General features: G+C 37.9%; 2 protein-coding genes across 2 annotated transcripts in view; one reads left to right on the forward strand and one right to left on the reverse strand.

Annotated features, from left to right (window-relative positions):
- STAMBPL1 (STAM binding protein like 1) overlaps window positions 1-3,645 on the forward strand; it is a 35,014-nt gene extending 31,369 nt beyond the window's left edge. Inside the window, exon 11 of the mRNA XM_039335947.1 lies at window positions 3,113-3,645. Within this exon, the coding sequence (XP_039191881.1) occupies window positions 3,113-3,169 (57 nt within the window). The 3' untranslated portion in view covers window positions 3,170-3,645. The remainder of the gene's footprint in view (window positions 1-3,112) is intronic.
- A 482-nt stretch (window positions 3,646-4,127) lies between these two features.
- Window positions 4,128-17,336, reverse strand: ACTA2 (actin alpha 2, smooth muscle). The gene is made up of 9 exons (XM_039335948.1): window positions 17,223-17,336; window positions 11,545-11,715; window positions 9,768-9,896; window positions 9,378-9,488; window positions 8,389-8,473; window positions 8,136-8,297; window positions 6,316-6,507; window positions 5,540-5,721; window positions 4,128-4,453 (listed from the first exon to the last, which is right to left on the reverse strand). Exons 2-9 carry the CDS (start codon window positions 11,671-11,673, stop codon window positions 4,310-4,312), a joined length of 1,134 nt encoding a protein of 377 aa, XP_039191882.1. The 5' UTR covers window positions 11,674-11,715; window positions 17,223-17,336; the 3' UTR covers window positions 4,128-4,309.
- Between the last annotated feature and the right edge of the window lie 1,709 nt (window positions 17,337-19,045).

Below are 19,045 nucleotides of genomic sequence, written 5' to 3' on the forward strand. Positions count from 1 at the left end.
GTTCAAAGGCCTCAATTCTTTTGCGCTCAGCCTTTCTTATGGTCCAACTTTCACAGCCATACATTGCAACTGGGAAAATCATGGCCTGGACTATGCGCACTTTTGTTGGCAGGGTGATGTCTCTGCTTTTTAGAATGCTGTCTAGATTTGCCATAGCTTTCCTCCCCAGGAGCAAGCGTCTTTTAATTTCTTGGCTGCAATCCCCATCTGAGGTGATCTTTGAGCCCAGAAAAATAAAATCTGTCACTACCTCCATTTCTTCCCCATCTATTTGCCAGGAATTAAGAGGGCCGGATGCCATGATTTTGGTTTTCTTAATGTTGAGTTTCAAGCCAACTTTTGCACTCTCCTTCTTCACCCGCATCAAGAGGCTCTTTAGTTTCTCTTCACTTTCTGCCATTAGAGTGGTATCATCTGCATATCTTAGGTTGTTGATATTTCTCCCGGCAATCTTAATTCCAACTTTTGATTCATCTAGCCCTGCCTTTCTCATGATGTGCTCTGCATATAAGTTAAATAGGCAGGGCGACAGTATACAGCCTTGCCGGACTCCTTTTCCAATTTTGAACCAATCAGTGGTTCCGTGTTCGGTTCTCACTGTTGCTTCTTGACCCGCATATAGGTTTCTCAAGAGACAAATGAGATGGTCTGGTACTCCCATCTCTTTAAGAACTTGCCACAATTTGTTGTGATCCACACAATCAAAGGCTTTTGCATAGTCAATGAAGCAGAAGTAGATGTTTTTCTGGAACTCCCTAGCTTTCTCCATGATCCAGCGTATGTTGGCAATTTGATCTCTAGTTCCTCTGCCTCTTCGAAATCCTGCCTGTACTTCTGGTAGTTCTCGATCCACATACTGCTGGAGTCTAGCTTGTAGGATTTTAAGCATAACTTTACTAGCATGTGAAATGAGTGCAATGGTGCGATAGTTTGAACATTCTTTGGCATTGCCTTTCTTTGGAATTGGAATGTAAACTGACCTTTTCCAATCCTGTGGCCACTGTTGAGTTTTCCAAATTTGCTGGCAAATTGAGTGTAGCACTTTTACTGCATCGTCTTTTAAGATTTTGAATAGCTCAGCTGGAATACTGTCACCTCCACTAGCTTTGTTGTTGCTCAGATTTTCTAAGGCCCATTTCACTTCACATTCTAGGATGTCTGGTTCGAGGTCAGTGACCATCTCATTGTGGTTATCTGGGATGTTAAGCTCATTCTTGTATAGTTCTTCTGTGTAGTTTTGCCATCTCTTCTTAATCTCTTCTGCCTCTGTTAGGTCTCTGCCATTTTGGTCCTTTATCATGCCCATCTTTGCATGAAACGTTCCCTTCATATCTCCAATTTTCTTGAAGAGATCTCTGGTCCTCCCTATTCTGTTGTTTTCTTCTATTTCTTTGCACTGTTCATTTAAGAAGGCATTCTTATCTCTTCTAGCTACTCTCTGGAATTCTGCATTCAATTGGGTGTATCTTTCTCTTTCTCCTTTGCCTTTCGCTTCCCTTCTTTCCTCAGCTATTTGCAAAGCTTCCTGAGACAGCCATTTTGCTTTCTTGCATTTCTTTTTCTTTGGGATGGTTTTAGTTGCTACCTCTTGTACAATGTTGCGAACTTCCATCCATAGTTCTTCAGGCACTCTGTCTATCAGATCCAGTTCCTTAAATCTATTTGTCACCTCTACTGTATATTCATCAGGAATATGATTTAGTTCATACCTGAGTGGCCTAGTGCTTTTCCCTACTTTTTTCAATTTAAGCCTAAATTTTGCAACGAGAAGCTCATGATCTGAGCCACAGTCAGCTCCTGGTCTTGTTTTTACTGACTGTATAGAGCTTCTCCATCTTTGGCTGCAGAGCACATAGTCAATCTGATTTCTATGTTGACCGTCTGGTGATGTCCATGTGTAGAGCCGTCTCTTGGGTTGTTGGAAAAGAGTGTTTGTTATGACCATCGTATTCTCTTGACAAAATTCTATTAGCCTGTGCCCTGCTTCATTTTGTTCTCCAAGGCCAAACTTGCCTGTTATTCCGGTTATCTTTTGGCTTCCTACCTTAGCATTCCAATCCCCCATGATGATAAGGACATCATTTTTTGGTGTTAATTCTATAAGGTGCTGTAGGGCTTCATAGAACCGGTCAATTTCATCCTCTTCAGCACCAGTGGTTGGGGCATAGATTTGGACTACTGTGATATTGAATGGTTTGCCTTGGATTCGAATTGAGATCATTCTGTCATTTTGGGGATTGTATCCCAGTATTGCTTTTCCTATTCTTTTATTGACTATGAAGGCTACTCCATTTCTTCTGAGGGATTCTTGCCCACAGTAGTATACCTGATGGTCATCTGAGTTAAATTCACCCATTCCTGTCCATTTTAGTTCGCTGATTCCTAAGATGTCGATGTTCATTCTTGTCATCTCTTTTTTGACTACGTCTAGCTTGCCTTGATTCATGGATCTTACATTCCAGGTTCCTATGGAGAAAAAATCTTTACAGCATCGGACTTTCCTTTCACCACCAGATATATCCACAGCTGAGCGTCCTTTCGGCTTTGGCCCAGTCGCTTCATTCTTTCTGGCGCTACTAGTACTAGCCCTCTGCTCTTCCCCAGTAGCATATTGGACACCTTCCGACCTGAGGGGCTCATCTTCCAGCGTCATATCTTTTTTCCTTTTAGTACTGTCCATGGGGTTTTCATGGCAAAGATACTGGAGTGGTTTGCCATTTCCTTCTCCAGTGGATCACCTAAATAATGTTGGCTTTTAATATCTCAAGAAATAAACCAAGTTAGACCTTGAACAGAAAGTTTCCAGGATATTTCAGTTTATCAAGTTGCATTAAAAAAAATCCCAGAAGCCAATAAGAAAATTATATAGATGTGTGAATGAAATCACTAGGAGTCCACCTTAATTCAACGAAATCTTTATCTTCTCCAAAGGAAGGAATAACAGAGCATGATTGTTTGAGAATGTGTTGCAGTTGGATAGCAGCCTTAGATGAATATCCCAGTAAAATAAATCCACATTTCCCTTAAATTGTTGCAGATTTAAATTATTTAATTTTGCAGCAGCTGCTTAATGACAGATAATCTAAGATTAATCTGCTGTTTCCTTTTGCAGATCTGCAAACATGTCACTGAAAAAGAGATAAAAATAACTGTGCTGGATCTAAGGTGATAAAGATAGAAGAATACCTTCGGTAAAACATAAGGCCAAAGGAAAACAAGGCTGCCAGGTTTTCCTAGTGTTTTCCAACTTACTGACATTTTATATTTGTATGTTTTGAATTTAACAATTTGATATTTATTGCCCTTTTCTCATTCTGAAGTTATTTCGTTGTACGGTCAAAATGAAGCTCACAGTGGCATTCAATCCGGGTATGTTATTTTATTGGAATAATATGACAATAAAGTGAACTTGACATAATGACAGTCTTTGACCCCTTTGCAAAATTTTTATCTTCCCTCCCCCATCTGGAGTATATATTATTGTTTTCCTGCCCTACAGGTATTCAGAGTGTCTAAGTGGGACATGTGAATGTTTACAGCATGTTTAAAAATACAGTAGCTATAAAATAGAATAGGAAATATGAAAGAAAGAACAGAATAGCCAACAGGAGCAAGCAGATTCTTCTGAGAAACACACAGAAAGACTGTGCTCAAATAATAAAGTGAACTATGAATGTGTGAACTCACAAACACTAATTCCTTCTATTCAATTAGCTTCAGTTCCAAACAGCTGCTACTGCATTATTAAACAGTCAGTGTTGCCTCCCTATAAATTCACTGTAGAAGAAAGAATCTTAAAATAATTCCGATTTTTCTGAGTAACAAGTAGAAGTCAGAGGGCATGGAGGACTGAAAACTAGAAATAACCAGAGGATTAGAGAGGAATGGCAAACAATTCTACTCATGCATAAATTACAATGTGTCCATCTAAGTCTTAAATGTAAAAATGGCTGCTATCTTTGTGTGTTCTCCAGTGGATGATTAAAATAAGCACAAACTTCCTTTAATCATCAAGGTTCACTTTTTCCACTATCCGTAGAACTTTAATGCAAATATTGACTAGTATAATGTTGATCTGCCATGTCTCACTCTTCTTCCAGAGGAGAAGGAATACTATTTACTCCAAGTAGAGTATGAAAAAGTTGAGGTTTATTAATAAAAATTCAAAGCACCTGACAAGCATGTTTACAATTCTTTCCTCCTCTGCCCCCTGAAAACTTCAAATACATCTTATTGGAAATCCAGCTAATTGAAAGAAAGGAATTTGGGGTAGGCTAATAAGAATATTTTTCACAGAAGGGGAAGCAACTCAGAAGCATTTGCGGTGAACAATGGATGGGCCAGCTTCATCATACTCTGGTTTGCTGATCCACATCTGTTGGAAGGTAGAAAGAGAAGCAAGAATAGATCCTCCAATCCAGACCGAATACTTGCGCTCAGGTGGAGCAATAATCTGAAGAAAAAAGGATTGAACAGATCTAATTAAACCACTTCGAACAGTGATATTACAAATCATGTAGATAATGTTTTTCACAGAAAGCAACCGGTAACAGAGACTTCATATCTGTATATAGTTATGTACCTAACCCAAGCAAGTGTGTTTATTCTTGATGTTGTTCCCCATCTGAGGGTGAGATTACACAAATCATTTTGGACAGAAAAATGGTCTGTATATTCAATTACTTTCGATTCTTGCAGAAGCTATCTACTCTGGTTGAATTTTTAACAGCAAAGCAATTCTATGAAAATTCTGTGTGAAAATAGGAACCTTTTTCATGAGATTCACTGTGATAAAGAAACATGATAGGTACTTAAAAATGATACTGGCAAGTAAAATCCAGTCACTACTGATGTGATGAATCTCCTTATGGGAACTTTCTTTCAATATCTTCAACTCTTCAACTAAGGAATTCGGATTAGGATTTAATTTATCCCAAAGAAATGATTAAAAACAAAATCCCATTGATGCTTACTTTTGATTTTTAAAATATTAAGTTAAATCCAAATTTATTTCAATGTATTATTCCTTCACATTTATTTTCATTCAGATTCCTTTTGCTGGAGTGTTAGTGCTTTGCACTGCATTTTTTTAGTGTTTTCATTGTCTTGTATTTGATTGCCTGTTGCTGCATATGGCTACTGTGAGATAAAGTCCATCTCATGCTGAAGATCCAATTTTCCCAAGGCAAAGTAAGATGAAAGTATCCCAGCCAAAGAAAAGTAAAAATAATTTTAAATTATCAAATCAAATCAAACAAAAAATACATTTCCTATAGGCATTCCTAATTCAGGTGCAGAATTAAGAAAATGATTGGTTTAGGATTTTTTTTGTGCCTTCAACTCAGTAATGACTCCCAAATATTGCTGAACTGCAATTCTCAGCAATCCTATCAGCATGGCTAGTAGTGAAAATGCTCAGAGCTGCAGCTCACCAACATCTGGTACATAGCAGATTGCTCATCTCTAGGAGTCGTGACATATCATGTAAACAAAGCCATCTCTGGCACTGTGAATTATGCAGTGATCAATAAAACAATACCTTTATTTTCATAGTGCTGGGAGCCAGGGCAGTGATTTCCTTTTGCATACGATCTGCAATGCCAGGATACATGGTGGTCCCACCAGATAGGACATTGTTTGCATAAAGGTCTTTTCTGATGTCTATGTCACACTTCATGATGCTGTTGTAGGTAGTTTCATGAATGCCGGCAGATTCCATGCCTGATGAGGATTTCATAAGGAACACTTGTTACAATATTTTTAAATAAGGAATTAAACCTGTTAAATGTTTTGATTTACCACCTTCAAATGTTGAAAGTATTTATAACCTTTTACAAATATAGCAAACAGAATCAGAAATAAAATTGCATGAAAACTACAGGTAGATTTATACATTTAAGAATGCTGAGTACCAGAAATTGGCTTTTTTATAGATGTCAAAAGGCAATCCAGTAAAATGACACGGCATGATAATGGATGGATGGATGAGTGGATGGATGGATGGATGGACGGACGGACAGACGGACGGACGGACAGACAGACACAGACACAGAGAGACACAGATGATAGATATAGATATTGTGTAGATCTATATGGTGTAGTGGGTTGAGATGCGAGGCTAGAAACAAACAGATTGTGAGTTCTAGTCCTGCCTTATTCCCAGGAGCCAACTGGGTGATGTTGGGCCATTTTCTCTCAGTAGTAGAAACCACTTCCAAAAAACCTTGGCAAGAAAACTTCAGGGACTAGTCTAGGCAGTCACCAGGGAACCAAAACTAACTCAAAGCATAACATTATGTATATATTTCAACTTACCAATGAAAGATGGTTGAAAGAGGGTCTCTGGGCAGCGGAAACGCTCATTCCCTATAGTAATCACCTGACCATCAGGCAACTCATAGCTTTTCTCTAGGGATGATGAAGAAGCAGCAGTGGCCATCTCGTTTTCAAAATCCAAGGCAACATAACAGAGTTTCTCCTTGATGTCGCGGACAATTTCACGCTCAGCTGTGGATGAAATTTCATTTGTCTACATGAACTATTGGTCCATCAGATACAAGGAGAAATGCAGACTTGTGGCGTTTGTTGACTGAAATTGATATTTATGCTGACTGAAACTAAGCAAACTAAATCAACATTCAGCATTTTTATCATAAATATATTACCCAGCAAATGTTCTGAATTTGCCAAACATTTTTAATTTTGTTTTCCTTTAATTTGTCAAAATTAATCATTATAAATGAGCTTGTCTAACTTCAGAAACTGGTGATTTGAAAAACCAAACTTGTGCTACTATTTGTTTGCTATCATACTGCAATCACAGAGTCAGGACTGAAAGACCAGGTCCATAAGTGAAGGTACAATTCAACTGATTTATTGTTAAACAACCTATGCACAGGAATCTTCTCAACTAAAGGTTAGCACCTGCTTGGAGTTAAATAAGGGTTCACAGAATTCAAGGAGGGTTGAACTTGTGGCTACATAGGGATTCTAGGCTGATCCTTCTTTTATCTCTGCCCCTAGGTTCTACCACTCCTTCTCCTACCCAGGGTTTCAATTTCAATATTTAAAAGGAAAACAATCCCATCAAATTTTAAATATTTGAATTTAAATTTAAGCAGTATTTTCATTGAGCTTTTGGGGGGTGGGAAGCTTATATAATTGCATATACTACCCTATGCACTAAAGACTTCCTAATTGCAGGGCTAATGGGAGCAACATCCTGTGTGATGGAATTCTCCTTCTTCTTTTTCCTTCTCCAGTCCCTTGAAGCACCAGATTGCTCTATGAGGTTCTCCAAAGCTCTGAAACTGGTATGCAGAAATGCAAGGATAATAAGGAATCCATCTTACTAGGATAGACACTATTGATTACAGTCCTCAATAAACAAGGATCCCTAGTTCAGAGCCTATAAGATGCAACAGGGATTGTCTATAGCAGAGGTCCCCAACCCCTGGTCCATGTACCAGTATCGGGCCTCAGCATGCCACCAACCAGTCTGCACAAACAAGCAAAGCCCCATCCATAGAATGCAGGCAGCACACAAAACCATGCACCCTCTAGTCCGTGGAAAAACCTCTCTCCATGGAACCGGTCCTTGGTGCCCAAAAGGTTGGGGACCTCTAGTCTATAGTATAAAATAGCAGACAATGATTCAGATGTAAGGAAACTTAGCAACGCAATGCAATTTCTCATGCAGTGCCAAACTATAATTTGAATTGCTCTTTGCACAAAATAAGTTATTGCATCTGGATAGGTGCCAATTTCTGCTCCACTTTTTTCAAACTGTAAGTAGGAGTTTTTCCTGAGGTTTCTGAGAAACTAGCTATGGCCTTGTCAGGAAAACATTATAAAAGACAACACATTTTCATCTAAGAGAATTTGGCATCAAATATAGATGCTCTATATGCAATGAACCAGTTTAGTAATCTGTATTCTTTCAACAACAGTCCATTTGAACATAGTCTCTACTTTAGATTGGTCTTTTGAAATATTGACAATGTATACCAAATTTTACATCCCAAAAATATGAAAATTGGATTCCTTGTGAGAATATTTGAAAGTAATGTGTTTTATACATAAGCTAGGAGCATATAAAGCTCTGAGTCAGTGAAGGTCATATGGAATTTCCTTACCAGTAGTAACAAATGAGTAGCCACGTTCTGTCAAGATTTTCATGAGGTAGTCAGTAAGATCACGGCCAGCCAGGTCCAGGCGCATGATGGCATGGGGCAGAGCATAGCCTTCATAGATTGGCACATTGTGGGTGACACCATCACCAGAGTCGAGCACAATCCCTTGAAGTAACACAAAACAGGTTTTGATTGCCTTCAAGTTAACTCACTCTCATTCGTGTTCTGAAAATCCAGTGCAGTTTCTCATTCTTACCTGTTGTACGTCCAGAGGCATAGAGAGACAGAACAGCCTGAATAGCAACATACATGGCTGGGACATTGAATGTCTCAAACATAATCTGAAAATAATAGAAAAATAAATAAATCCCTCCCTTGACTTATTTTAATTTGAATATCTGTAGGCCATTTTTCTAAACTAGACATTGGCTTACAATGTTATAAAATATTTTTGTGACTGCATTTAATAGGTAGGTCACTGACAATCGATGCTTATTACAGGTATAGAACTACACCTCCCATAATTCCACAGTTCTATACAATTACTGAGATGTACCAATAAGGCCATTCTCAATCTCTGAGGGAGATGGGCAGTTTAGAAATAGGAAATATACAGTAAACAATTAGATGAAAATAAAAAATAAATATATTCATACATGTTTGACTATTTCACTTTTAAAGGAGTGTTAGGCCTTCTTAAATTTTCCGCTGGATAATCACACCACCAATTATCTTGAAAGCTTTGTGGGCTACATGGAGCCAATTGATTGTCCATCTCTGATTGATGAGGCTGGGGGTCATTCTTTGACTTACTGGGTCAGAATTGTGCAGACTGATAAAATTACAGTAAAAGAAATATGTGAAGCTTATTCACAAGCAACAAGGATGCCCAGATGACATCCGAACTATGCATACTGATTAAGACCCAAACATAGCATCTGAATTGCACCCAAATCTAGTTTGTGAGAAATTAATTTGCCTGAGCAAAAATAAAAAATTATGAATGGAAGAAATGATCTCTTGTTTGATCTGCTTCATAAACAAATAATTGAAAACTGAAAGAGAATTTCAGGAGGAGTACAGGGTTGTGTAAATACTGAGGGAGGGAGGGAGAGGGAGGGAGGGAGGGAGGGAGGGAGGAAGGCTCCATTCTTCTCTTCAAAAATATAAACAGGGATCACATTTCACAGACATACAGGGTGGAACTACCACTCTGACATAAGGGCCATACTGTACACCAGTCACCTGTGTCATTTTTTCTCGATTAGCCTTTGGATTCAAAGGTGCCTCTGTAAGCAAGGTTGGATGTTCTTCAGGAGCCACACGAAGCTCATTATAGAATGAATGATGCCAAATCTGGAATAAATGACAAATGAATTATTAGCATTATGAGAAACATCTCTAACTCAATCCCACACCTTGGACAATTAATCAGAAATCCAAGGACAAGATAATGCATTTTGAATTTCCAGAAAATGAAAAAAAAGAACCCATCATCAAATATAAATAAATGGGGCTCCAAAATTAAAAAAAACATTTTTGCCATTGATGATATATAATAAAATAGTAAAAGTTAAGACATAATATGAAGCTATCTCTGATATATAACATTAAATCTCACACACTATCAAATACCTTCTCCATATCGTCCCAGTTTGTGATGATGCCATGTTCTATGGGGTATTTCAGTGTCAGGATTCCTCTCTTGCTTTGAGCTTCATCTCCTACATAGCTGTCTTTTTGTCCCATGCCTACCATCACACCCTAAAAATTAAAAATGGGAAACGATTCATGATTCCATCTGGCTTAGAAGCAAACCAAAATTATCATCATTTCATAGCGTTGCTTTTCTCCAGAGTGTAGTTATGATCCAGTTCTCACTCACATTAAGCCATGGCTTTTTAATTCCTTGAGTGACATAATTGTTTAGGTGCACATAACACCCAAACCAAAACCAAGGATGCCTCACTAGCACAATAGCCAAACACAGCATATAGGAACATAATATTTTTTTCAAGGATCCTACACAAGCTTAGCATGTTAAGTTGCACTGCAATGGATCACAACAGCACTAATCGTTTAGCCTAATGTAATCTGAGATATCTTCAATAATAGCTTTCTTGAATAAATGCTTTCCCCACTCCATTTACTAGAAGCTAGAAGTGCTCTTTAGATTCTTGTGGGCCTTGCAATCTGAAATCCAATATGGATTACTCACTACTATTTTAGCAATCAATTCAGTTTACATTCAGCCCATCAGGGTCCTCCTTGAACTGTCACTAGACAGCAAATATAGAGAAAAAGAGAACCATTCAATTGGGCCAGTTAAATAAGTAGCTGCATAGGGGTTCTCTACTGAACTGCATCCAGCAAATTATTTTGTAATACTTAGAATTAAACTCAAGATTTGATCTTGCTTTCCTCTTTCCTCTCTTCTTTTCATTTCTCCTGTAACGTGTCATTAAAATAGTCAGTCCTGCAGAGGGTTATCAATCTTCTCCTCAAGTGCAACATAAGTTACTCTGGAACTCCCTTTTGGCTGAAGAAGGCAATAAAAACAATTCACTGAAGTAAAATAAGCAGAGAGCCATCTAGTGATAGAGAGCGCCCATGATTTCTGAAGGCAAGCTGTTCCACTAGTTACTTCTCCTCACTGTTAGGAAATTTCTCCTTAGTTCTAGGTAATTTGGTGGATAGGGATGATGTATCCAACATGTGTCTCATGTAGTTTGTTAAGAAGTTCAGCAGCTTCAGAGTCTTCACCAACAATGACATTGAAATATAACATCTGACACATGTTTAGAAATGGGAATTATGTACTTTTATCAGATTTGCTGATATTTTATATTTCATTTCCTGGCAATCCTAAAACCCGTCTTTACCACCATTTGTGTGTATTTCCCTGTAATGTATTGTGTTAAACTTATGGAAAAGCTGCAGAGATCTGTGCAAGGACCATTAGCAGACCACGTGCATTCATTGGCTGACAGCACCCAAAGCTGAATGTATAAATAGAGGCGGAGCCAGGCTTGTTAGTTTCTGTTTTGACCTTCCATAAAGAAGTACCTGTTTATTACTGCTGCTTCTTCAATGCTGAACCAAGCAGAAAACAGAATATTCATCTCCCTTTATACTACTTAAAATATATTTGTTATTTGTAATCAAAAGCAACAACGATCTTTTCTGAAGAAGAAGTTAAAAGAGATTGCCAATTTCCTGTGAAAAATGATTGATTTCTAAGACATCTGTTCAAGGATCTGAGTGAAAAGTCCTCTTTATATCAACTGCACTAATCTAAGATAAATCACATGAGGACTATGTCATGGAGTTGAGTGTGTTTACAAGTTTTCCATAGTTTCACTTCAAGTAAATCTTTTTATTTCTTTGCTAAGCAACTGAATTGTTCATTCACCTGATGCCTTGGACGTCCTACGATGGATGGGAAGACAGCCCTGGGAGCATCATCACCAGCAAAGCCTGCCTTACATAGGCCAGAGCCATTATCGCAAACCAGTGCCGTACTGTCCTCTTCCTCACACATCTTCTGCAGTCACTTTCTGAGACTTTCCACACAGGTATTGTCCTAAAAAGAGAAGGGAGCAGATCCAATGCAAATATCCAACATTACCAGTCAATAAAGGACAGCAGAAGGTGAGTTAAAACATGTAGCGTGACTTCACTTACTGTTTGAATAGACATAGGGAAAGCAAAGAGCAATGAAGGAATTGTTTAAACTTCCTCTTTTTAACTGTCAGAAAACCATCATTTCCTAGCTTAAAGCAGAGGTAAAGCACTTGGGACAGTATCAATATTCCTAAATGCAATCTGATTAATTCTAGCTGGAAAAGCTAGATGTTAGGAGATGTAGTTCAGAAAACTTTGGAAGTTTCACCTGCCTAACTTAAAATTAGTTCTACTCTTTACTCAGTGAATGAATCTGAGTTCAAGCATAAACAAGCCTTTATACCTAGTCTGCAGAAATCCAGATGACCACAAGATGGCAGCAAAGAGATTTAGACCACTTTAGATCTTTGGTTAATCTTGATTTTTGCAACCTAAATAAGGTAACCTCAGCAATGAAAAACCAATTACCCTGATGCTAAAGCTGCACGTTTTGGACAGTTTGGTCTAGTGCAGAAGTCCCCAACTTTTGGGGCACCACAGACCAGTTCCGTGAAGAGAGGTTTTTCCGTGGACCAGAAGGGGAGTGGTTTTGTGTGCTGCCTGCATCTTGCGGATGGGGCTTTGCTTGTTTGTAGTAGACCGGTTGTTGGCATGCCGTGGCCCGGTACTGGTCCACAGACCGGAGGTTGGAGACCCCTGGTCTGGTGGTTAAGGCACCAGGCTAGAAACCATGAGACTCTGAGCTCTAGTTCCATCTTAGGCAAGAAAGCCAGCACGGTGACTTTAGGCCAGCCCCTCTCTCGGCTTAACCCACCTCATAAGATTGCTGTTGTGGAGAAAATAGAAGGAGAAAGGAATATTAGGTATATTCATTGCTTTCTTTATAAAAATAGTAAAGGCAATGTTTAAAAAAATGAAATGGTGATGGTTCCAATGTAAAGGCCAGGTGTGGGGATTCAAAAATGGACAGCATATTAAAAAGAATTAAAACTTCCCCTGCAGTTTGTTAGCACCTTAATCTAAACCAAGCCTCCCTTATTTTAAGAAGCAGAATAAATAAAGTGCATCTTTAAGGTCTGGTTTTCAAAACTTGCAGAAAAAAGAACAGAACGTGGTTTCTAAGTGCAGAAAATTATCTTTCCTGATCATTTCAACTTTTGTTCTACAATATATACATTTCTCATTGTTGCATTTTGATGAGAAAGACAGAGATATAATTTCTTCCAGGTAACTGATGGTATTACATTTCATTCTTCTCTCTCTCCCTTTCATCCTTTTTAAAAAAAACCACTAATAATGCCATGGTTGCTTCTAATTTCATCAGCTTACTACTTATTACATGTTTCCTGCATTATCCCAAAAAAAGAATAATGGATGGGCACGTAATTAAAAATACTGTGAGAAAAGTAGATTGTCAGATCATAGCCAACATAATGAGACTGTCGCTGAAATAAAATCTCTGGCCTTCTCCATAATCACAGGCAGGATATCACACAATCATTTAGTTGTGATTTATAATACGTGGATAACACATCTCAAAAGTCAGAGATCTAGGCAGTTAAGATTTTTGGCTTTATTTTTCTTGAGTTTTTCATGTTTAGCATTTAAAAGAAATAACTAAAAAAAAAAAAAAACCAAAAGTGGGATAGGCTGATCACCATAATCGACTAAAAAGATAATTGGCTATCAAATGCACATACATTGATTTTAATGGTTGGATTTCCCACATTAGATGTGATGTGAAAATTCGAAGGTGGGAGGATTTCACTGAATTGCATCTGAAGGAAAGGACACAGATTGGAATGCAGAAAACGGGGGCACATGGACAGGTTTGTGATACCTTATTTTTACTGCTTTTTCTTCCCTCAAAGATTCACGGACAAGTGATGAGATTCCAATGTGTTTCCCAACAAAACAAAATTTCTATATTATAACACTCAGTTCTCATACTGCTTAGGATCCTGAAATGTGTTGAATATGTTACTTTAATTGTGCGAGAGAACCAGATATAAATGTTTTCTCAGCCAGGAGGTAAGAAATACACATTTATGAATGGAATATAAACATTGAATATAAACAATGGGACAAGTGAATCAGTATGAGCTCAGTTTATGGACATGTTAGCAAAAATCTAACATTTGCAAGTAATTATTTGTCATATTTGCAGGGGACACACTTCTCAAAAGTAATGTGTAAAGAAATCCCGTGTTGAATATTCTGTAGTAAAATTGCTTTTTATTCACCATTACTTTTTTGAGAGGATGAAATAGAATAAGAATGTATACTGTAGTTCAGGATAAATTCTTGGACAAAATAAGAAAGAAAGAAAAAGAAAGAAAGAAAGAAAGAAAGAAAGAAAGAAAGAAAGAAAGAAAGAAAGAAAGAAAGAAAGAGAAAAAAGAGAATTTTTCAAAGGAATGCTGCAAAAATGCATTTTATAAAGATTATTCATTTATAGATAAACATTTGCTAAAAACACAGAATCTGCACCTATGCTGAAAATGTCTGACTGATTGGGAACAAACTATTTCCTAATTAGGAAACAAAGCCTTTTAAAAGCCTGTTTTTGGAACAGAGCAGGAAAGGTCAAGGGTTCCTTGCCTCAAACTTTACTCAACTGAGCCAAAAAGGGAAATAATATCCTTAAAGGGAGGGGGAAGAAGGGAATGCTGAATTTCTACTTGAGCATGGGGAACTCTAAATAAAAACCATATTTAGTAACTACGCGAGCTCAGGGAAAATCAGGGAAACCAAACATTTAAGGCAAGATTTTAAAGCCAGACAAGCAGTCATTTAAAGCTCTAGGAGGCTCACAGTAACTTGCAGAGCCCAGAACTCAGCACTAAACCTGAAAACATGTATGTGTGCCCTGCATAAGCTCTGCAAATAATTATTTTATTTATAAACAAAGTTAAGCACAATTTCAGCACACCAGCAGTCATGGTATACAACAACAAAGACAAATTATTATAAATTCATTGATTGTCATCAATAGGATTACCACAGCTGAGCTGCAAACATCTGAATAGCTACTAAAAGCCAGAAAATAATTAGACTTTTCTGGGGAGGGTTCCCCTCTCTCATGATCTTCTGCTTTTTGGAACCCAAATCTGATCATTCTAAGGCATTTCTTACTGGGACTAATAACAACAATAATAATAGCAACAATGGCACTTTCCAGCAAACAAGTTGCATCAGAACGAAACATATAATAGAGCAATATAACTGAAAATCTACACTGAAACAGTTAAAAAACACACCAAAAAAGCAATTCTAGAATAAGAGGAATAATATGAATTCAGGTTTAATATCTGAAGTGTTGTCCATTGGACAATAATTGTGCAAAAATCATGGGGAAGGTTCTGTGTTTTGTGTTATCCTGACATAAATGGTGTTCATACAGTTTGCTTGGCAATCAATCAATCAGCCAATCAATCAATCTTTATTCAGTCATAGACCAACAGACTGCTAGACAATAAAACAATTTGTTTGCAGTGACTGTAAATCCAGGGTTATTATGTGGAAGCTATGGCTCATTACTAATAATCCATTATTATCAAAAGTATAACTTATCATGGCTTGCAGATCTCAGTAATGGAGTTCACATAACATGTTAGACAAACCTAAAGCTTACAAGCCACGTTATAGCTTTACATTTTACCACGTGTGAAGCCAATCTTTAAGATATCAAATGAAGCCAGACAATGAAGAAAGAATAACATCTAAACGAACATAAACAAAGATAAATACCACTACCTCTTGCTTCACTGAACCGCAACTCCTATACTATTCCTAGTATTATTAATTATTATTTATAATAATTTTGTTATAGTTAAATAATGCTGCAAATAAAAATATCAAGTATGTTACAGATATGCCCAATTTACCAAAAGCATGTAAATTAAAACAATAGGAAGTTTAATGAAATACATATCAAATATTGTATCACTGAGACAAATGACATTTCTCTTCTTCATATATTTCTGTATTTGGATTAATAGGATAGAAAGCAGTGGTTCCCAACCTTTTCTATACCCCGCACCCGTAGAATGTTTCTGATATATTCTCGCACCCCTTACAAAAGTTCAAAATAACAGCAACGAATTATGCATATATACTATAATTTTGAAAACCCAAATTTTCTCATCCCCTGGAATATCTTCTCGCACCCCCGGGGGGGGGGCGAAAACCCCTGGTTGGGAACCTGATATAGAGGAACAATGCTCCATATACATCCATTGCAAATTCCTTCTCTCTCTTTCTGTCTCTGTCTCTGTCTCTTCTGTGTGTCTCTCTACCCCCCCCCTCTCTCCATCTCCCCCTCTCTCTCCCCCTCCCCCCCTCTCTCTCCAGTTTGAGGGAGATTACTTTTGAATCTACTAAAAGCAAATAGGAAAAGTGTCTGTCCTGGATCATGCCAGACTTTTGCATTTGGTAGATAGCTACCGGTATAAGCATCCTAATTTAATTTAATTTTTGCAGCATTTACTGCTCAGAATTAATCTTAGCTGTCTTGAAACAGTAATAGGGTGATGGTATGTTTACTTCTGGTGAACTCTCACCTTAGGATAGTAAACATGGCTTCTATTCTCATACTTAAATAGTACAGCAGGCATGTCCATAGAAAATAAACATCAAGCCAAACACAGGTTGTTACTTACACAGGCCCTTGAAGCAAGTGAAATCAAAGTTAGCCCATGCCTTCTTCGTAATGCAACTGCCAACTGCTATATATGCTTAGATCCTGAGCTTCTGGTTTGTTTGAGATGTAGGAATGCAAATGAAGGTTTGAAAAAGAAGCTACCAAAAATAGATAGCACCATTATAAATTATACCTCTGCAATAAACTGAATTCATGATTCGTAGTTACAGCTTGAACTGCAACAAGTCATGAGCAGGGAGCTGTCCATTAGGATGACACACACAAAGAGCAATGTAAAACAAAAGATCATATTACAGAAACAGATGGAAAGCTGTACAGAAAATTCAGTTAACCTGTTAACCCTATAGCTATTTTATCTCTGCAATTTTATCTGGAAGTAAAGGATGGAAATAAGACAGATGCAGAATCAAATCTAGTAAATCTTCTTTCAACCTCACTGGTTTCAGCAGAAGAAAACAATTTGGAGAGTACTTAAATCTTAAAAAATAGTTATTCAAGTGGTGCCAATCCACACAATCTTATGTACCTTGCATATTTACTCAGACATGAGTTTCCCTGGATTAGATATCTAATGCAGGGAATCATCTCTATGGAGTTCAGTCAGAGTTACTTCCAGGTAAATCTGCAGAGCCTGGGGCTGTGGAGGAATTGTGCTTCTTTCTTCTGAACCAAGAGCAAAACCTATTAACTGTATTATGCAGCTGAGACAGATTCTGTTCTATATGGAGACACCTCTGAAGAGCTTCCCCAATTCTTAACAGTTTCCATGTTCTTCACTCTATTCTGGATTTAATGCCACTTACCCTTCTCAGCTCAGGGCGTGCCGTCCTGGGATGGTGCACTGAGAAATGGCATATTCTCTGACTATATAGCCTGTCTCCTCCCACCAGCTCACCAAACAAGGAGCAAACCCAGTCTCCATCTCCATCTCTCTGTCAAACAGAACCATATAGGGGCTTCTCCACAAATCCTTCAGTTCTGGGTGGCTGCTGGTTGCCGGGTCTGCTCCACTCTGCATTCCTTTCTGCTGTTCACAAAGTCAGGAGAAGCTTTGGCTGCCTGCTATATAAACACAAAGAGAATTTGGGCTAGCTGCTACTGAGAGATTCCTGGGCTAGTTGGTGCATCAGGGACAGTTTCTGGCATGGAACAGATGCTTTGGCAAAATCCATGTGTACTATTATGTATGTAGCTGTCAATGGCACACAAGAGGAGTCATTAATCCTGCCTTGGCTCCATCCTGGAAAGATCTCATTCACAGACTAGAGGGGGTGGAACCAAATGTTAGAACTGCCAGAGAGATTAATACCTCATACACAACAGGAAAGTGAAGCTGTGGTTTGATTTTTAGAACTATGTGGCACCAAGAAGAGTGGAAATGCAGAGCAGATGCCTTATCAAACATAGGACTAAGAGATATTTTGAGTTATAATAGTCAGAAGGAAAGGAAATCAATGCTCATGATGTACTGTACCATATTACAAAAACATGGATTAATGCCATGCCAAAGGTGCTTTTTCCAAAAGGCAACTTGACTTTCTTGGTTTTTTTTTTTTCTTTGAAAACATTTCATTTCTCATCCAAGAAGCTTCTTCAGTTCAAAAGCACCTTTAGGAGAACCATAACGTGGATGATTTGAGAATCTCCATATGCATGGGAGAGTTTTAGATTTACTCTGAAGTAAATCTCAGCATTTGCCCCTAAATTTAGTTGAAGTAAGCAACACAGCATCTCCATCAATGGCATCTACAGGATCATGAGATGTAAAAACTCTGTCCCTTTTTGGGTTGTGAGCAGTGTGACTGCTTCTATCTTAAGATCTTAAAGTCCAAGGGCCTCTTAAAAAGTTTACTAAACATTTGTAGCCAAATTTGCTGAACTGTGTGGAGTTTCCCAGGCTGTCATATTAATTGTAAGCTTATTGTGTTCTTTACTTCAGCTTATACATTGATATAGAAATAAACAGACTTGGATATGAAATCCATGCTAGTAGTAGCTCGAGTTACTAAAATTAATATTGTCAGGATTCAGGGATACATATATAGACTGTCTGCAGTTCTTTGTGTAGTTATCCAGGAACAACAAATGTGTTCCTTCATACACAACAGGTTTTTTCCACGAGTGGTTGTTGACTACAATTCCCATTAGCATGACTTATGGTCAGGATGAGGGGAGTAGTAATCCAAACTATCTGGAAGAAACCAAATAAACTGAAAAATGTGTAAAATTCTGAATTATTCAGCTCATTTCCTCAAAATTATAAGTTATTAAAGAGCACATTTTGCATGGATCTTATTAGAATAAAAAACCTTTTCAATAAATTTGAAATACTGCCTGATTTAGCTTCCTTACAAAGCTGGATCCAAAACATTCCACTAGAAAAAGGCGGGAGTGGGGAAACCTAATACATGCCTTTGCTTTATAAGGCAAAGCAGTTGAGTCAGGGCCTCTTGAGAGAACCACCTCTTAAAACTGAGTGATCCTGCTAAAAACCTTTATCCTTTTTATTTAAAAATCATGTTTCTCTCTACAGGCACACCAGTTTCTGAGCCTGCAGGTACCATTCTTAAAAATCAGCAGGAACCAGGAGAGAATTCCTGTTCACCGGAGAAAAAGAAAGAAAATT

Source organism: Crotalus tigris, unplaced genomic scaffold (assembly GCF_016545835.1).
Source record: "Crotalus tigris isolate CLP2741 ecotype Arizona unplaced genomic scaffold, ASM1654583v1 scf7180000017663.5292952, whole genome shotgun sequence".
NCBI lineage: Eukaryota > Metazoa > Chordata > Lepidosauria > Squamata > Viperidae > Crotalus > Crotalus tigris.